Source organism: Choloepus didactylus, chromosome 5, assembly GCF_015220235.1.
Source record: "Choloepus didactylus isolate mChoDid1 chromosome 5, mChoDid1.pri, whole genome shotgun sequence".
Taxonomy (NCBI): domain Eukaryota; kingdom Metazoa; phylum Chordata; class Mammalia; order Pilosa; family Megalonychidae; genus Choloepus; species Choloepus didactylus.
The window spans coordinates 48,727,595-48,744,679 of NC_051311.1; the positions used below are offsets into that span (position 1 = coordinate 48,727,595).

The 17,085-nt window shown below is 37.2% G+C and overlaps 1 protein-coding gene across 1 annotated transcript; it reads right to left on the reverse strand.

Annotated features, from left to right (window-relative positions):
- Positions 1 to 6,051: 6,051 nt before the first annotated feature.
- LOC119534157 (putative olfactory receptor 9A1) lies at positions 6,052 to 6,996 on the reverse strand. Its single transcript, XM_037836242.1, has one exon. The coding sequence runs from the start codon at positions 6,994 to 6,996 to the stop codon at positions 6,052 to 6,054; it is 945 nt and encodes a 314-aa protein (XP_037692170.1).
- Positions 6,997 to 17,085: the final 10,089 nt, after the last annotated feature.

The window sequence follows — 17,085 nt, forward strand, 5'->3', positions numbered from 1 at the left end:
GAAGCTATGAATGTCAGCATTACACCATACAGCAAATGTTAAAGAGTGTGAAAAAGAGATCAGACTTCAAGTAGTGATATGAATGAAATGGACATGATTTGGACTAAGGAAAATCAGACTAAAGGGTAAAGGACGATAGTGACAGTGTTTTAAAACCTCAACCTCTGTGTGAGACCAAAGGAAGAGATGTTTATTAGGTGCAAAATCTATATGTTTTTGTAACACACTATATAATTTAACTTGTATGGTCAGTTTCTTCAAACACCATAATTATACAGAACTTTGAACAGGAAGTGAAATCTGGTTGGTTTGTACAGGTTTGTGTGAAGCCCCAATACATTCCAGAGTAATTTGGGCAGAGAATAAAAATGTATTTGCAAAGCTCCCTTGAGGGACTAGGGGAAAATGTAGAAATATTAAACTTCCTCACCTGGGGAATTACTGATATCCTCACAAGCATTGCGGACTACCAGTTTAGAAAGCCAAGCCCTCAATCTTGGGGATTGCCCTTATGAAGTTTGTTATGCAAAGGAGAGGCTAAGCATACTTAAAATTTCCCTAAGAATCACCCCCAGAATGAACCTTGAAGACATAATGCTGAGCGAAATAAGCCAGGCACAAAAAGAGAAATATTATATGCTACCACTAATGTGAACTTTGAAAAATGTAAAACAAATGGTTTATAATGTAGAATGTAGGGGAACTAGCAGTAGAGAGCAATTAAGGAAGGGGGAACAATAATCCAAGAAGAACAGATAAGCTATTTAACGTTCTGGGGATGCCCAGAAATGACTATGGTCTGTTAATTTCTGATGGTTGTAGTAGGAACAAGTTCACTGAAATGTTGCTATATTATGTAACTTTCTTGGGGTAAAGTAGGAACATGTTGGAAGTTAAGCAGTTATCTTAGGTTAGTTGTCTTTTTCTTACTCCCTTGCTATGGTCTCTTTGAAATGCTCTTTTATTGTATGTTTGTTTTCTTTTTAACTTTTTTTTTCATACAGGTGATTTGAAAAAAGAAGGGAAAGTTAAAAAAAAAAAAAGAAAGAAAAAAGACAAACAAGGGGAAAAAAAAAAAAAAAAAGATGTAGTGCCCCCTTGAGGAGCCTGTGGAGAATGCAGGGGTATTCGCCTACCCCACCTCCATGGTTGCTAACATGACCACAGACATAGGGGACTGGTGGTTTGATGGGTTGAGCCCTCTACCATAAGTTTTACCCTTGGGAAGACGGTTGCTGCAAAGGAGAGGCTAGGCCTCCCTGTATTTGTGCCTAAGAGTCTCCTCCTGAATGCCTCTTTGTTGCTCAGATGTGGCCCTCTCTCTCTGGCTAAGCCAACTTGAAAGGTGAAATCACTGCCCTCCCCCCTACGTGGGATCAGACACCCAGGGAAGTGAATCTCCCTGGCAACGTGGAATATGACTCCCAGGGAGGAATGTAGACCTGGCACCGTGGGACGGAGAACATCTTCTTGACCAAAAGGGGGATGTGAAAGGAAATGAAATAAGCTTCAGTGGCAGAGAGATTCCAAAAGGAGCCGAGAGGTCACTCTGGTGGGCACTCTTATGCACACTTTAGACAACCCTTTTTAGGTTCTAAAGAATTGGGGTAGCTGGTGGTGGATACCTGAAACTATCAAACTACAACCCAGAACCCATGAATCTCGAAGACAGTTGTATAAAAATGTAGCTTATGAGGGGTGACAATGGGATTGGGAAAGCCATAAGGACCAAACACCACTTTGTCTAGTTTATGGATGGATGTGTAGAAAAGTAGGGGAAGGAAACAAACAGACAAAGGTACCCAGTGTTCTTTTTTACTTCAATTGCTCTTTTTCACTCTAATTATTATTCTTGTTATTTTTGTGTGTGTGCTAATGAAGGTGTCAGGGATTGATTTAGGTGATGAATGTACAACTATGTAATGGTACTGTAAACAATCGAAAGTACAATTTGTTTTGTATGACTGCGTGGTATGTGAATATATCTCAATAAAATGATGATTAAAAAAAAAAAAAAAAAAAAAAGAATCACCCCCAGAGAGCCTCTTTTGTTGCTCAGATGTGGCCTCTCTCTCTCTAAACCCACTCTGCAGGTAAACTGACTGCTCTCCCCCCTACATGGGACATGACTCTCAGGGGTGTAAATCTCCCTGGCAATGTGGGACATGACTCATGGGGATGAGCTTGGCCCTGGCATCGTGGGATTAAGAAAGACTTCTTGGACCAATAGGGAGAAGAGAAATGAAACAAAATGAAGCTTCAGTGGCTGGGGGATTTCAAATGGAGTTGAGAGGTCATTCTGGAGGTTATTCTTATGCGTTATACAGATGTGCATTTTTAGTTTTTAGTATTTTGATATAGCTAGAAGGAAATACCTGAAACTGATAAACTGCAACCCAGTATCCTTGATTCTTGAAGATGATTGTATAACTGGATAGTTTATACTGTGTGACCATGTGGTTGTGAAAACCTTGTGGCTCACACTCCCTTTATCCAGTATATGAACAGATGAGTAGAAAAATGAGGACAAAAAGTAAATGAATTATAGGGAGGGATGGGGGTATGGGATGTTTTGTGTGCTCTTTTTTACTTTTTTTGTGGTAATGAAAATGTTCAAAAATTGATTGTGGTGATGAATGCACAACTATATAATGGTGTTGTGAACAACTGATTGTATACCATGGATGATTGTATGGTATATGAATATATCTCAATAAAATTGAATTTTAAAACAAAAACAAACAAACAAAAAGTATAACATCCCATTTTGGCCAGTGGAGGTCTCCGTAAGTTGGATCATAAATCTTTTCAACATAACTCTAGTAATTTTTGACATCTGGTACAACAAGATCTTCCAAGCTTGTCTGGTCAGTTTCCTGCCCTAGACCTTAAATCAGCCATTTCTCCAAGAAGCTTTGGTTTCCCTTACTGGAAAATGGTATTTCAAAACCAGAATCTGGACCATAGGAATTCTCACTGCAATTGGGTTATCACTGTTACTAGGACCTCTTCATGGACAGAAATAGGAAGTATATAAATATATTCATGACTTCATACTGATACATTCAATTTGATTTCAGGACTAAAGAGTCTCTACCTAATCTCTTCTATAGTACATCTAAAATCTCCTTTCTTCCATTTGAAAGTTATGGTTCTCAAGAATATTGCATCTACAATAAGAATATTCCATAATTATTCATTTGCTTTAACTCACATTACATGCACAATAGTCCTGAATAATAATACTAATTCTATACCCACAAATACTGAACACTGTTAAAAATTTTTCATATACACTCCCTGTTCTTGTGCTATTTAAAAACTAATTGTACTTCATCTATTTTGTCAGAGCATATACCTAGCAAAAGAGAACATTTTTAAGTCCTTTGAGTAAAAAAGGTCTTTTAAACAATACACAAAAATATAAATCATAGAAGAAAAAGTTCAATTTGGTGACATCAAAATTAATGTTTCTGTATGACAGAAGTGAAAATACAAAAAAAAAAAAAAAAAACTAGACTGGCAAAAGATATTTCCAACACACATATCAGCTAAAACAGGATAGGTATCCATGATATGGTAAAAATGTTATAGAGAAAGCTTCTATAACATTACAAAAGTAACTAAGGCCTCAGGATAAAAAAAATTTGAAAATGTGAAACTCCAACTCTCCTCTTCTGTTAGTCTCCCATTTTCCTTACTCAGCTCTATAAACTTTAACTCTTTTGCCAAAATATCTCCCCTGCTACAAGATATTTGCATAAATAAGCAAACCTTCCTGGGGAATTAGAAGTACGAGTTTAATTAGTATATCACTTAAGACAAGGGAAAACATAGACTGATTTTATTTCCTTTATTTTTGAATTAATATTATATAAAAATATTAATTGATATTATGTAAAAATCAAAATTATATGAAAAACTATATAACAAAAGTCTCACTCCAAGCACCATCCTTAACTTATTCATTTGCTACCACATCTCCATAGATAACCAGTTTCCTTGTGGACCCTTCTAGATTTTTCTTCATGCAAAAGTGAATATACACTAATTTTTACCTCTTTCTTACACCAAAGGTGTGCTGGTTTGAATCTATTATGCACCCCAGAAAAGACTATGTTCTTTTAATCCAATCTTGTGGGGGCAGACCTATTGTGGGTGGGATCTTTAGATTAGGTTGTTTCTATGGAGACGTGACCTCACCCATTCAAGGTGGTTCTTAATCCTGTTGCTGGAATCCTCTATGAGAGGACAAAAGGCAGAGATATTTTGAGAGTTCAGAGACACTTCGAGAGGAAACACCCAGAGATAATTTGGAGACAGTCACTGAAACCAGAACAAGGAGAGAAAATTAGAGATGAGATCCAGAGTTCACCCTGGAGAAGCTAAGAGAGGACCCCTAGATGCTTAAAGAGAAATGCACTAGGAGAAACAAGCAAGGATGCACAGGAACTGAGAGAGAGCCATTGAACAGGAAATGTCACCACATGCCTTCTCATGTGGCAGACGAACAACAGATGCCATCTGCCTTTCCACAAACAAGGCATCTACTTGTTGATGCCTTTATTGGGACAATTTCATGGCCTTAGAACTGTAAATTTATAAATCTCCATTGTAAAAGCCAATCCATTTCTGGTATATTGTATTCTGGCAGCTTTAGCAAACTGAAACAAAAGGTAACAAATGAAAAACTTTTCTGCTCTTTGCTTTCTGGCTCATGGCATATCTTGGAGATCTTTCTTTTTATGACATAGAAAATGTCATTCTTCTTGTGACTGCATAGTATTTCACTTCATGGGTGTTTCATAATATATTTAAGCAGGTCCCTTTGGATATTCATTTGAGTTGTCACCAAACTTGTGATTTTACAAATAATGATGCAAAAGAAATCTCTGAACCTCTGTCATATGATACAGAAGTATTAACTGAGAAGAGTGGGTGGGCCAGGAGCAGGGACTGGGATGGGGTGATTTTAGAACTGAGGCATGTGGATTAGAAAATTTCAGTATACAGCCTGAAGACTGCTTGGTAAATTTGGTCCTTGTGAGGAAGAGCAGGAGATGAAGGAACACACAAATAAATCTTGCAATCACAGAGAAACATGAAAAAGAATGAGAAAAGAAAGTTGGCAGGAGAGGATTATTAAAGTGGGGAAGAGGATATGTATAAGGTAGCAGGGAGTTGGAACATGCCAGACAGGATTGAAGACTGTAAGATATGCAGATAAGGGGTCCAGAGGCTGCTTCTTTCTCTGCCCTCACTGCCCTCCCCCCACCAGCCCAGGGTCACATTAAGACCAGTTCTCCCTGTCAATTCAGTTCGCAGTACAGCCATTCTATTGCCCTCCCGCATTTGGGGCCAGCACAATGACGTGAATGACATCATAAAAGAGAATGCCTCCTTTCCAAGATCTTCCTTCCAACATCCTGAGAAAACCCATCAATAGAGATGTGTCTATATTAACAACTACCGTCGTTGAGATTGTTAAGGAGCCAAAAGTGGAATGAGTTCACTCTCATAACTCTGCCAGTAAAGAAAACCTACAGAGAGGTCCTATCACATACGGACCTTTGAAGCAGGAACCACAGGAGAGGTTGAAGCTTGAGGCTGGGCATGGTATCACTCAGGAAGGAATAAGGAGCTTTAGGCAGGAAGAAGGCACAGTGAAAGCACAGGATATGGGAAGATAATCTAGGAACCTAGAATCAAGCAGTCATTGCATTCTGTTGTCAGAGAATTATTTCCACATTTCTTGCTTATCCCATTTCAAGGTCTAAGTTTTCTAAAGAAAATCAGAATATTTTGTATATTTACATTTCTCAAATGTATATTGTGAAATCTATTTTTTACTACAAAAGTATATTAAATGTATATATTCCACTTAAAAAATAATGCAGTGAACTCCCATGTAGAAACCATCTAGTTACTAAATGGGACACTCCTGTAGAACACAAACTATTTGATGATGATAGTCATCATCTTGCAGTTCAGATATGAATTAGTACTTTCAGATTACTCAAGGCCATGATGAAGATTGTTCTTAGGAAAGAGCTAATCCTTGATGAGTCGATGGCAACGTTTCATGCCATCTTGAAAGGCTTCCATGAATTTCTCATTCCGGAGGGTGAAGATAAAAGGGTTCAGAAATGGGGTCACTACTAAAACCAACAGTGAAGCTACCCTGTTGTACTCAGCTGCCTGGGTTTGCTTTGGTTTCACATAGAGGAACATGCAGCTGCCACAGCCAATCACAACATAGGTGAAGTGGGAGGCACAAGTAGAGAAGGCCTTCCTCCGGCCAGAAGCTGAAGGGATCTTGAGGATGGTGGAGATGATGTAAGTATAGGAGATACTTGTAGGTATCAAAGAACCAATGATAATGAAAACAGCCATTAAAAAAAGAATAAACTCTGTGAAAAGTGTGTCATCACAGGAGAGTTTGAGCAATTGTCCTCTATCACAGAAAAAATGGTCTACCACATTTAATTTGCAGTATGAAAGCTGAAATGTGGCATAAACTGGCCAGATTTGAAAAAGGAATCCAAACACCCATGAGACACTCACCACCCAGATGCAGGTGCAGCTGTTCATAATGATACTGTACCTCAAAGGGTTACATATAGCCACATAACGATCCACAGCCATCGCTGCCATTAATACAAACTCTGTTGTCCCGAAAGATAGGTACAAATAGAGTTGGGCAACACATGCAGTCAAAGATATTCTCTGCATTCCAGGGAGAAGCAACCCCCAGAGCATCAAGGGGACAGCAGTAGATATGGTCATGATCTCCAGGACAGAGAGATGGCTGAGGAAGAAATACATGGGAGACTGCAGACGTTTATCGAAGCAGACAATCACAATGATGACTATATTTCCCATTACTGTCACTATGTAGAAGAAGAAGAAAGTAGCAAAAAGGATATGGCGTAATTTTGGGGAACCAGGAAAGCCTAAGAGACAAAATTCAGTGGCACTAGATTGGTTCCCCAACATTTAGTCCTGTGCTCTTTCTCCTTGTGAAATCTAAGAGCAAAAGAGTTAACATTGCTTCTGATCTCAAAAGGATGGAAACAGTTTCAGGCAGAGAAAATATTCCCCTCTTATTCATAGGCTTCACAACATTCCCAAGAGGGTTCATGTTCTATTATTCCCTGAACACAATTGATACTTTTTGAAGAATATACACACGTGAAAAAAATTTAATCTGACCAAGAAGATGAGTGCCAGCCATGAATGCAGTACCATGGGCATGAACACCCCCACACCCCTGTGTGGACCACCTGCATCTCTTAATCCACACTTCATCCTTCCTTCAACTGTGCTCTGTCCAGCCACCCTGTCTGCTTTCTGGAATCCAATGTGTTCCTTTTTGCCACTAACTCCTTCCATATGGGATGCTCTAAACTGTCCTCTCTGCTAAGTAAGTTGTTGTCCTATAAAGTCCTGATCCTATATCATATCCTATAGAAAAGATTTCCTGTCCAAACCCACCCAGATCTGGTTACTTGTTTGATTCTGAAGAACACAGGGATTCTGCTGTAGGTTAGTGGGATTGAGGGTGGAGAATCTTGAAGATTTTTCATTAGACCTGAGCTACATTGAGGGCAAGGACCAAGTCCATTACAGTCTACTGGTCTGCCAGTTCCCTGACTGTATCACTCCTTTTTTCCTTCTTTTTCTTGTGGGGGGAGGGGTGGAGAAGACAGGGAGATTTAGCTTCTCTCCCAGGGAATATTTCTCCTTATGTGAGGCAATCAGGGGCCTCTCTTTGTCTACGAGATCCTGGTTTCTGTCATCCCTGACTGACAGGAGAGTCCAAAAGGAATGGGAGGAACTTCCATCCTCAGCCTCCAGCTTTCCTACAAAGACCCTATGCAAGGGCTGGCAATGTCCAATTTCAACATTTCCTGTCTCCAGGACAGCTCAAAGCCTGAGATGTAGCACAGAGTCAAAGTCACCAAATGTGAACTCTGAGTCCATTTCAGGTCCTATATACAGCCAAGGTCTCAGTCCAAAAAAAAACTTGGGAAGTTTCCCAATGCTAATGTTCCTTTTATGACCAGTGTCTTTCCTCCAAAATCGTATGAGAAATTAAGATTCAGCTGCCACTAACATGGCCCTAAGCCCTGAGCCTCTTAGGATTTCTGAACTCTATCCTTCCTTTCCTTCAGGTCTCTGCTCAAGGGCCCAAGTTCAGGGAACCATTCCTCATTATCGTCTCTAAAAGAACACACACCACCTTTTAATGCCTGTTACCTTATCAGGATTTATTCATATTTATCTTTTTATCCCTCATCAACTGAAATTATGTTTACCTTTTATTCTTTTCTGTCTCCCATTTTATAATGTAGGCACCATGAAAACCAGAATTTTGTCATTCTTTTTCATAGTGTCTAATACAGAGTGAGGTACTTCTCAATGAATATTTTTGAATGAAAGAATTAATGAATAAATCAGTTAAGGAATGAATCTATGAACACAGATGATCAAGTCCTGACTATAGCCAATTCTGAAGCAAAATCCACTCCCCACTTCTTCATTTTTACTAAGACACTGCCTGTCAACATGCAGTTATCTCTCCAGAGATCCCTTATAAAATGGCAACTGGGTAACAAGGACAGATTTGTGGGGAGAACTCAGTGATCTGCTTTCCACAATCTCTGTTTGCCCACAACCAGAAGAAAAGGAGAGATAAGGGTTCCACTAATAGCAAGGCACTGTGGCTATGTCCAGCATTGAGCCTGAGGGATTTGAGATGAACCCATCTACTATGCATCTCCCATAGCCCAGTCTTTGGCTCCAGTTATTATTAAACACAAAAACTAAATGCCAAATAAGTAGCTACCATCTGCCTGTTAGCCTCAGGGCCTTGTTGTAGAAGGTAACCTGACCCAAAACTTCCTCCTAATTCTCTCCTACTTTGTCCTTCACAGAGGGGAACCCCTGAGAAGACACTCACATCAAGGAAGGGGACTTGACTTGAAACTTCTTCAGCTCTCCAGGATCAGTCCAGGCCACCTCCTACCTGACTAGTGCTAAGCATGCTCAGTAAGGCAGGGCAAGTCCCTTCTGCCTTTAGTCTCAGTGAAAAAGGAAACCATTCTCTCATCAGCACTATGGAAAAAGTCCAGATAACAGTGCTGGGGAGCCCGATTATCTCCTCTCTCACTCACTCCTTCCTCCTTTCTTTCCCTTATCTCCCCCCAAGGAAAGTTTTCCACTGAGGAACTAAATTTTCCCAGGTTCAGAGAAACCCTAGGGATACAATCAAGGTAAAGCCAGTGAAACTTTCAGCCCTTTTCTCTTGAGGCTAATCAAGTTTTAGAACTCTTAAAAGTTTTGTTTAATGGGCATACTTAAACTCTCCCCAGATTGACTTCTCAACACCTAAACTGCCTCAAGTTCTAGTTGTTGCCAAACAGTTCAAGCTGTGAATAGTCAGCTCCCCTGCTCATCTGTGGGCCTCCCCAACTCCACTTAGAACTACAGAGCCTAAGCTACCCCCAAGCTCAAGAACCCACAAATGGCTGCATGGCACATATCAAAAACCCAAAGACCACCAAATGGGCTTCTGTTGAAAATTCTCTCTAGATTTCCAGTACCTCATGAGGTGCATCTTTCCCAGATGATCCCTGCATTCCCCCAATCAGATACCCTCTGCCCAAAGTTATGGGAACCCTGGTAAGAGAAAAATAGAGTGTACTGGCCATATACTGCAACCTAAGGTTCTGCTAATGTCATAGCTGTTTCCAATCACTCCAAAAATGCATGTTTCAACAGTGGCTGCACAACTGTACATTTTCCTTGTAGGTCTTCAAATGCCACTGGGTCACTTCCCTGACCTGGTTGAAGTGATGGGTAAAGGGTGAAGCACCAAAATGCAATGACTGAAAATAACAAAAATGATATTTAAATATGTTTATCTTTGCTTTGGGAGAAATAACTTTCTATGTATTACAAAATTAGCGCAAGCTCATGTTAAAAATTCAAACTGTATAGAAGAAAATAAGGTTAAAAATTAAATGTCCCTCCCTCCCAAAGTGTCAAATGTCTGATACTTGGAATATTTTTTTTTGTCAAATAAAATTATAGCATACATACTGTCCTGCAAACTTGATTTTTTCATGTAATATACTGTAGGGCTTTTTCCACATCAGAATGTATAAATCAACTGTATTTTCAATAATTTCTTAATATTCCCTTTATGAATATACCCATCTTTTATTTAACCTTCCCTTGGTGATGGATATTGAATTGTTTCCAGTTTTTTTATCATTACCAAAAATACTGCAATATAATCCCCACTTATATGCCTGTACACTTGAACAAGTGTTTTAAATAATTAAACACAGTAATTAAATGCCAAATAAGTAGCTAGTATCTGCCTGTTAGCCTCAGAATAGCTGTGTAGGGTCATGGGATAACTGATGGAGGAATAGAAGAAGGCCGGTGCAAATGAGTAAATCCAAGAATGGTGAACTTAGACCTTTTCTCTCAGAACTCTTTTTTGAGAACCGACTACCTTAATTTAGATCCTGCATCCAGTTCCTCCAGACACTGTTCTGGTTTTGCAAGACCATATCAGACCATCCAAAAAAGGAGACTAGAATCCTGAGTTCTCTAACTGACTCCTTCCTTGACTTAGTAGATGCTCTTTGAATTTATGATCCTTTCTTGTCCATGTCAGACTTCCCCTCCAAAACAGAGATGAATATCTACAATGAGAAAATAAAAACTATCATGGGCCAAGGAAAGAATAAGATCTTGGAAACTCAGAAAAATTCTCATCTATGTTCCTTCAGAAATAAAAATTCAACAGAAATTCTTCAAATGATCTCTCATATCCATTCTCAGCTCCCTCCACTTCACTCTTCACAAAGCAACTTCATGATACTTTTTAATGCAGTTCCCATTACATTTTGCCATTAATTTTTTTCAGTTTATAATATATATTTATGTTTTTTTTTAATTTTTGCTGCTGCTGTTGTTATTAATGCTAATCCTCTTCTCTATATCAGGGGTAGAAAACAGAAAAGAGATAATTTTATTTTCTCTCACTATTTCATTGGCAGTACCTGGCATATAATAAGGGCTCTATAATTGTCTTAGTTTTCCAAGGCTGCCACAACAAAATACCATGAACTGGTTGGATTAAATGACTGGAATTTATTGACTCACAGTTTAGAGGCTAGAACTCTAAAATCAAGGTATCAACAGGTCATGCCTTCTCCAAAGTCTGGAGCATTCTGGTGGTGGCTTGCTGCCAGTTAATCTCTGCCTCCATGAAAAGGCAATCTGCCACTTTCCAACTCTTCCTGTAGGTTATACTTCCATGCTCAAATTTCCATTGCTTATAAGGATTCTAGTCATGCTGGGTTAAGGTCCACATAATTCAGTTTGGCCTCATCTTAACAGGATCTTCAAAGACCCTATTTACAAATGAGTTTACACCCACAGAACCAGGGTTAGGACTTGATAATGTCTTTGTGGGGGACATGATTCAATCTACCACAATAATATATCTTTGATTTTCTTTAATTGTGAGAATAGTTTTCACGAATTTTGAAGCCATTTTTGTTTGTTTTTCTGAAAATTGCCTCTTTATACGCTTGTCTACATTTCTATTGGTTTGTTGGCTTTTCTCTTATGATTTTTAACAGGTTTTTTTTCATGTTAAGTCAATTTACTCTTCACTCTAATATTGCAAATATCTTAATTTGCTGTTTATCTTCTGATTTGATTATGCTTTGTCATTCAGTAATTCTTTTTCAAGTAACATAGTAGTAAGTATCAAACTTTTCTTTTATAGCTTCCAAGTTGTGTGTTTTTTTTAGAAAGTGGTTTCCCACCTCAGCAATAATTCTTTTGTTGTTGTTATATGTTTTTTCCTGTACAATTTTTAAGCTGTGATTTTTATTTCTTCTTTTTTTCTTTATCTTCCAGTTTTTCTTCAATTTATCTTTACTATTCTTATAAACAAAGACAAATAATAAACTTTTAAACTTTTTTGTTATTTTGAAACTTTCTGATCTAAATGAGGCCCTATAATAGTTTTGTGCAAAAAAAAGTGTGAGTTTTGTTCAACAAACAAAATTCAAACTACCTCATTTATTTCCTGTCCAATTGAGTAATTTATTTCTGTAACAATAAATCACAAGAATTTGCGTTTCTCTTACAGGAGTACTTTAATTTTGGCCAATAAATCATACACAAAAATTAAGAATATCTTTGAAATGTAGGGTAGACACTATTGTATATTGTGAATAGGGATTATATAAATAACTAAAGATTATAGAAAAATTTAAAATCTAATTTAATGTAATTAATTTTTCATCTCCTACATAAGGCTCAATTTCCTCATAAGTAAAGCAGGATTTATGACTGCTAACTCATAGGATTATTGTGAAGATTAATTAAAATGATGGATGTGAAAGTGCTTTGGCCATTGTAAAGTGATGAATAAGTATTAGATGTGTTCAATGAACATATAAATACCTTCCAGAACTATTTTTAGGAAGCTAATTAGAGAATCTGATTTTTTTTCTCTTCTTCCTGCTTCAATCTTCATCTCATGGGAGCATTAGCAAAGAACACAGCAGTGGAACTGTCTTGTCTTCAGTCCTGAACACAATTAGCTTTTGATTGATCCAGAGTTTTCAAATCAAATTAGACTTTCTAAGACTCTGGATTGGCAGGGGACAAATTCCATTTGTAAAGCTAGGTAGATGTCCTTTAGATTGAATCTTATCTTTTGCCCCAGTTGTTTCCATCTGGTTTCCATCTGGTTCTATTCATCACTACACTTACAACAGCATACAAAAACAAAGATTTGCCTTTTTCTAGCACTTCTTGTTAAATTTCCCTGGGAAATTCATCCCTGAGAATTGTACAGGAAATTAATATATTTAGAACTGAACCTCTTTTCTCTAAAAGCTCAGAATTACTTAGCAATTGTATCCTTCATTTAAAAACCATTTAGTTCTAAAGGCTTTCATGTCATTTTTGAAATTCCCTTAGAATTACTTAATCTTATCTCAATGTGTAAGAACTCTATTCGACTAGAGATGATTGCACCTTGATTATATTTTACAATAATCCTTAAACCAGTGTTTCCCAGCCTCACTGTGCATGAGAATCAACTGAAATTAGAAAAACACAGATTCCTATGCCCCCACTAATTCAGGACCCTCTTGAGGGTTCTGAGGCAGAGCCTGTATTTAAACAACCTCTAGAAGATTCCAATGTGCAGCTAGACCTGGGAACTACTCTCTTTAATCATCATTGCTATGTCCCATCACTGAGCAGCAGCATATTGGTCTACATACGCAATGTGAGCACCAGAGGAGACATAGTACTGATTTGGAAAGGAACATCTTCATTTGAAGAAATTCTGCAGGGACCAACTGCATATACCTCACAGCTTTGCAAGCACCTCATGCAGCATTGCTATCATCGTTCAGTTAAAACACTGCAGTTAGGTCTTCTCTCTTTGGTTTTTCCTAAGGCCCACATAACTGGGTAAATTAAAAAGTTACAACTTCTCTAATAAAAAAAAATGTGTATTTTAAGTTGACTAAACAATACAGTCTAATTACAAGCAATATTAATTTTTCTCCCTCAATGTTAGGTTATAGAGATTTATGCCTGCTTTATATATGCAACTCTAATTCATTCATGAATAGCATTCTATTATATTAATATACTACTATTTATTTACCTTTTCTTTTGATAAACAACAGGTTGCTTCCAGGTTTTCAATTACAAATTAAATAGCAGTAAGTATTCTTACACATGTCTTCTTGTTTGTATGAACATGTATAAGAGTATTCACTGCTACAGTTGATTGTATACCATGGATGATTGTATGGTATGTGAATATATTTCAATAAAACTGAATTTAAAAAAAAAAGAGTATTCACTGCTGTTTTATTTGTAACAAAAAAAATGGAATCAACACTGGGTAAAGCCTCAAATTTTGGATATATTCATATAAACTGCACAGGAAGGGTGAACATCCAATTCAGGATAGTAACTAACTATGGGAAGAGAGGGAGAAAGAATGGGGTGATGTTAGGGTCAGGAGAGTTCCAAAAGGAGTATCTACTGTAATCTGATTATTTTAGAGGAATCCAAATAAAATATGAAAAATGTTAAAATGTATAGAAATCATGGCTATGTGGATATCTATTATATTTTGATATGTACTTCATTCCAGTGAAAAAATAGGATATGTTTTATGCACCTTAAACTTTACAAAATATTTTCAAACTGCTCATCAGTTAAAACTCATACCAGCATCATGTAAGAGAACCCACTCCTTCGTATCTTAAAACATTTAGTATATCAAACCTTTTATATTTGTAAAGTTCATGATTTCAGATTGATGGTTTATTATGATTATTAGAGAGGTTGTACTGCTTTTTGAGTTTATTGTTAATTTGCATTATTTCTTTGACATTTTGCTAATTTTATTATTCTGTGAATTGCCAGTTTCAGGCATATGCATTAAAAACACTCTGCCAGCCTGTTCTTGTTTTTCATATTTTTATGGTGTCCTTTGCTGTAAATGAGGGTTTGATTTTTATCACAGTTTTTATTAATTTTTTCTTTCATTTTTGGTCCTTTTTGTATTCTGTTTTAGAAATCCTCTGCTACCTTGTAATCATGAAGATTGGTGTGTGGGGTTTTATTGTTTTTGTTTAATTGTTTTTACAAATTTAAGTCTTTAATCCATCTGGAATTGAAGTTTTGGTATAGTGTAAGAGGTAGTGGTCTAGTTTTTATTCTTGTGATGAATTTTTCTAGAGAAGAAGATAGACACATATTTTAACAAAATATTCAGTAATCTGAGCTATTTGAGGAAAATGTTCACCATCAGAGAAAAAAATCAAAAAATGACAAATAATACCTGTCAAAGAGAAAAAAATCAAAAAATGACAAATAATACCTGTCAAAGAGATGAGAAAAAAATGTGTCCATAAAACAAAATAAGATGATACATAGAGAAATAATCAGAATAAAATGAAAGAACTCTTGAAAATCAAAATTATGATTACCAGAGAGAATTTATTAAATATTGAAAGAGAAAGTCAATGATATCTCTAAAAAAGTACAATAAAAAGACAAAAGGGTAGGAAATTAGAGAGAAGAGAGAAGAAAATTGCACAGTTAATTCAGGAGGTGCAATAGCTTAGTGGTTTTCAACTGGCAGTGATTTTTGGTTGTCATAACCTAGTCCTACTGGCATCTGCTGGGTAGATGCAGGGATGTTCCTAAACATCTTACAATGTACAGAACAGCTCCCACAACAAAGCATTATCAGGACCAACATGTCAATAGTGCCAAGGTTGAGAAACCCTGCAATAACTGAATGAAGGTGTTCCAGAAGGATAAAAGAAAGATTAGCAAAATGTCAAAGAAATAATTCAAGAAAATTTCCCATCCCTGAAGGACATAATTCTCTAGACCAAATGGCTCATCAAGTGCACAGTATAATGAATATAAAAAGAAAACACACATTAAGATACTGTATTATGAAATTTTGAATTAACAGTGATGGATAGAATTTTCTTAGAGATTTAGGAGGAAAAATAAGCAGATCACATAAAAAGTAACAGGGGTAAGAATTAGCATGGATTTCTCAATAGCAACACTAGAGGCTAGAACACAGTGGAGCAAGGCCTTTAAAGTTCTCAGTAAAAAATAAGTTTCAACCTAGATTTGTCAACTCAGACAAAGTGACAATTTATCATTAGAGTAGAATAAAATATGTAAGAACATTTTAAAAGTACACCTCTCAAATAATGGTTATTAGGCCTATACTGGAGGCTCTGCTCCACTAAAAGTAAGAAGTCAATGAAGAAAGAGGAAAATAGACAATCCAGACAATGAGAGAGTTGAGAAGGGAAGTTCCTGGAATTTGGCTACCTATCAAAGTCAGGGAACACATAGCCCAGACTAGAAAAGAGGGAGACAGCAGCTAAGGGAAAAAATGAAGTGGCAGATTATCCAACATGTTTGAGTATTTGGAAAAAGTATTACTTGCACTAGGTCTGGTAAATCTGTTGGAGCATCTGGAAAATTTAATATTTTTTTTAAGAAAAAAGGATGCAATTTTTTAAAATAAGGAAATTATCAACTATCAAAGTACCAAGTGTTGGTGACAATGCGGAGCAACTAGAACTCCCAGAATTGTGAGTGGGACTGTGAAAGAATATGGCCACTTTGAAGAACTTATAATTTCCTATAAGATTTAACATACCTCTTCTTGTGACACAGAAGTTCTACTCATAAATCCAAAAGAAATACATGCATATGTTCAGAAATCTTATGGTTTAACTTATCCTGTGCTATCCTTACCCTGGTCTACTGTCTGCAAAGTGCTGTCCCTACCTTCCTGAATTCAGATTTCTATCCAGACTGATTCCTATTCTTGAAATGCCCTTTCTTCCCCATCTTTATCTGTTAACGTTGCACTTGTACTTTAAGGGCTCACTCAAATGATTACGTTTTCAAGAAACCTGTTCTTCAATTGAAATGAGATCTCTTCTTCCTTGGAATTTCCCTATCACTCTGCACCTATGCTTTAAAACTTAGCAGGTTCAGCAATGCATTATAATTATTTGCTAATATGTCTTATCCCAACAATGAGGCTTCTAGTTCATAGTTCTAGGACTAGACAGGGACACTCAGGTTCATTTTTATAGTCTTCACAGTGCCTAGTGCAGTATCTGACACATTGTTTGCACCCAGTAAGTTTTTTGTTAAAAGAGGAACTAAATGAATTCATGAATGAATAAAGAATTCCCTAGGTTCTCATTGCTAGAAAAGTTTTGCCAACTAGAAACCCAAATGCTCTTCAATATTTGTACACATCTTCAAAAACAGGTGATGTCAGGGTCCTGTCATCAATGCAGAGAGACAGGGCACTGGAAACCAGAGTGCCCCAAGGATGAAAGGAGCCCCCAAAACAGAGAGCCGTCACGGCCCTGTCCCAGTGTGGGAAGCCAGAACACTGGGCCCGAGAGTACACTGAGTCCCTAAGGGGGAGCGAGTCCTCTCCAAAAGCCCTGTTGGCCACCT

Bases quoted from the DNA above. Each gene is read 5' to 3' on its own strand.
- LOC119534157 (XM_037836242.1), bottom strand. From the start codon at position 6,996: ATGTTGGGGAACCAATCTAGTGCCACTGAATTTTGTCTCTTAGGCTTT.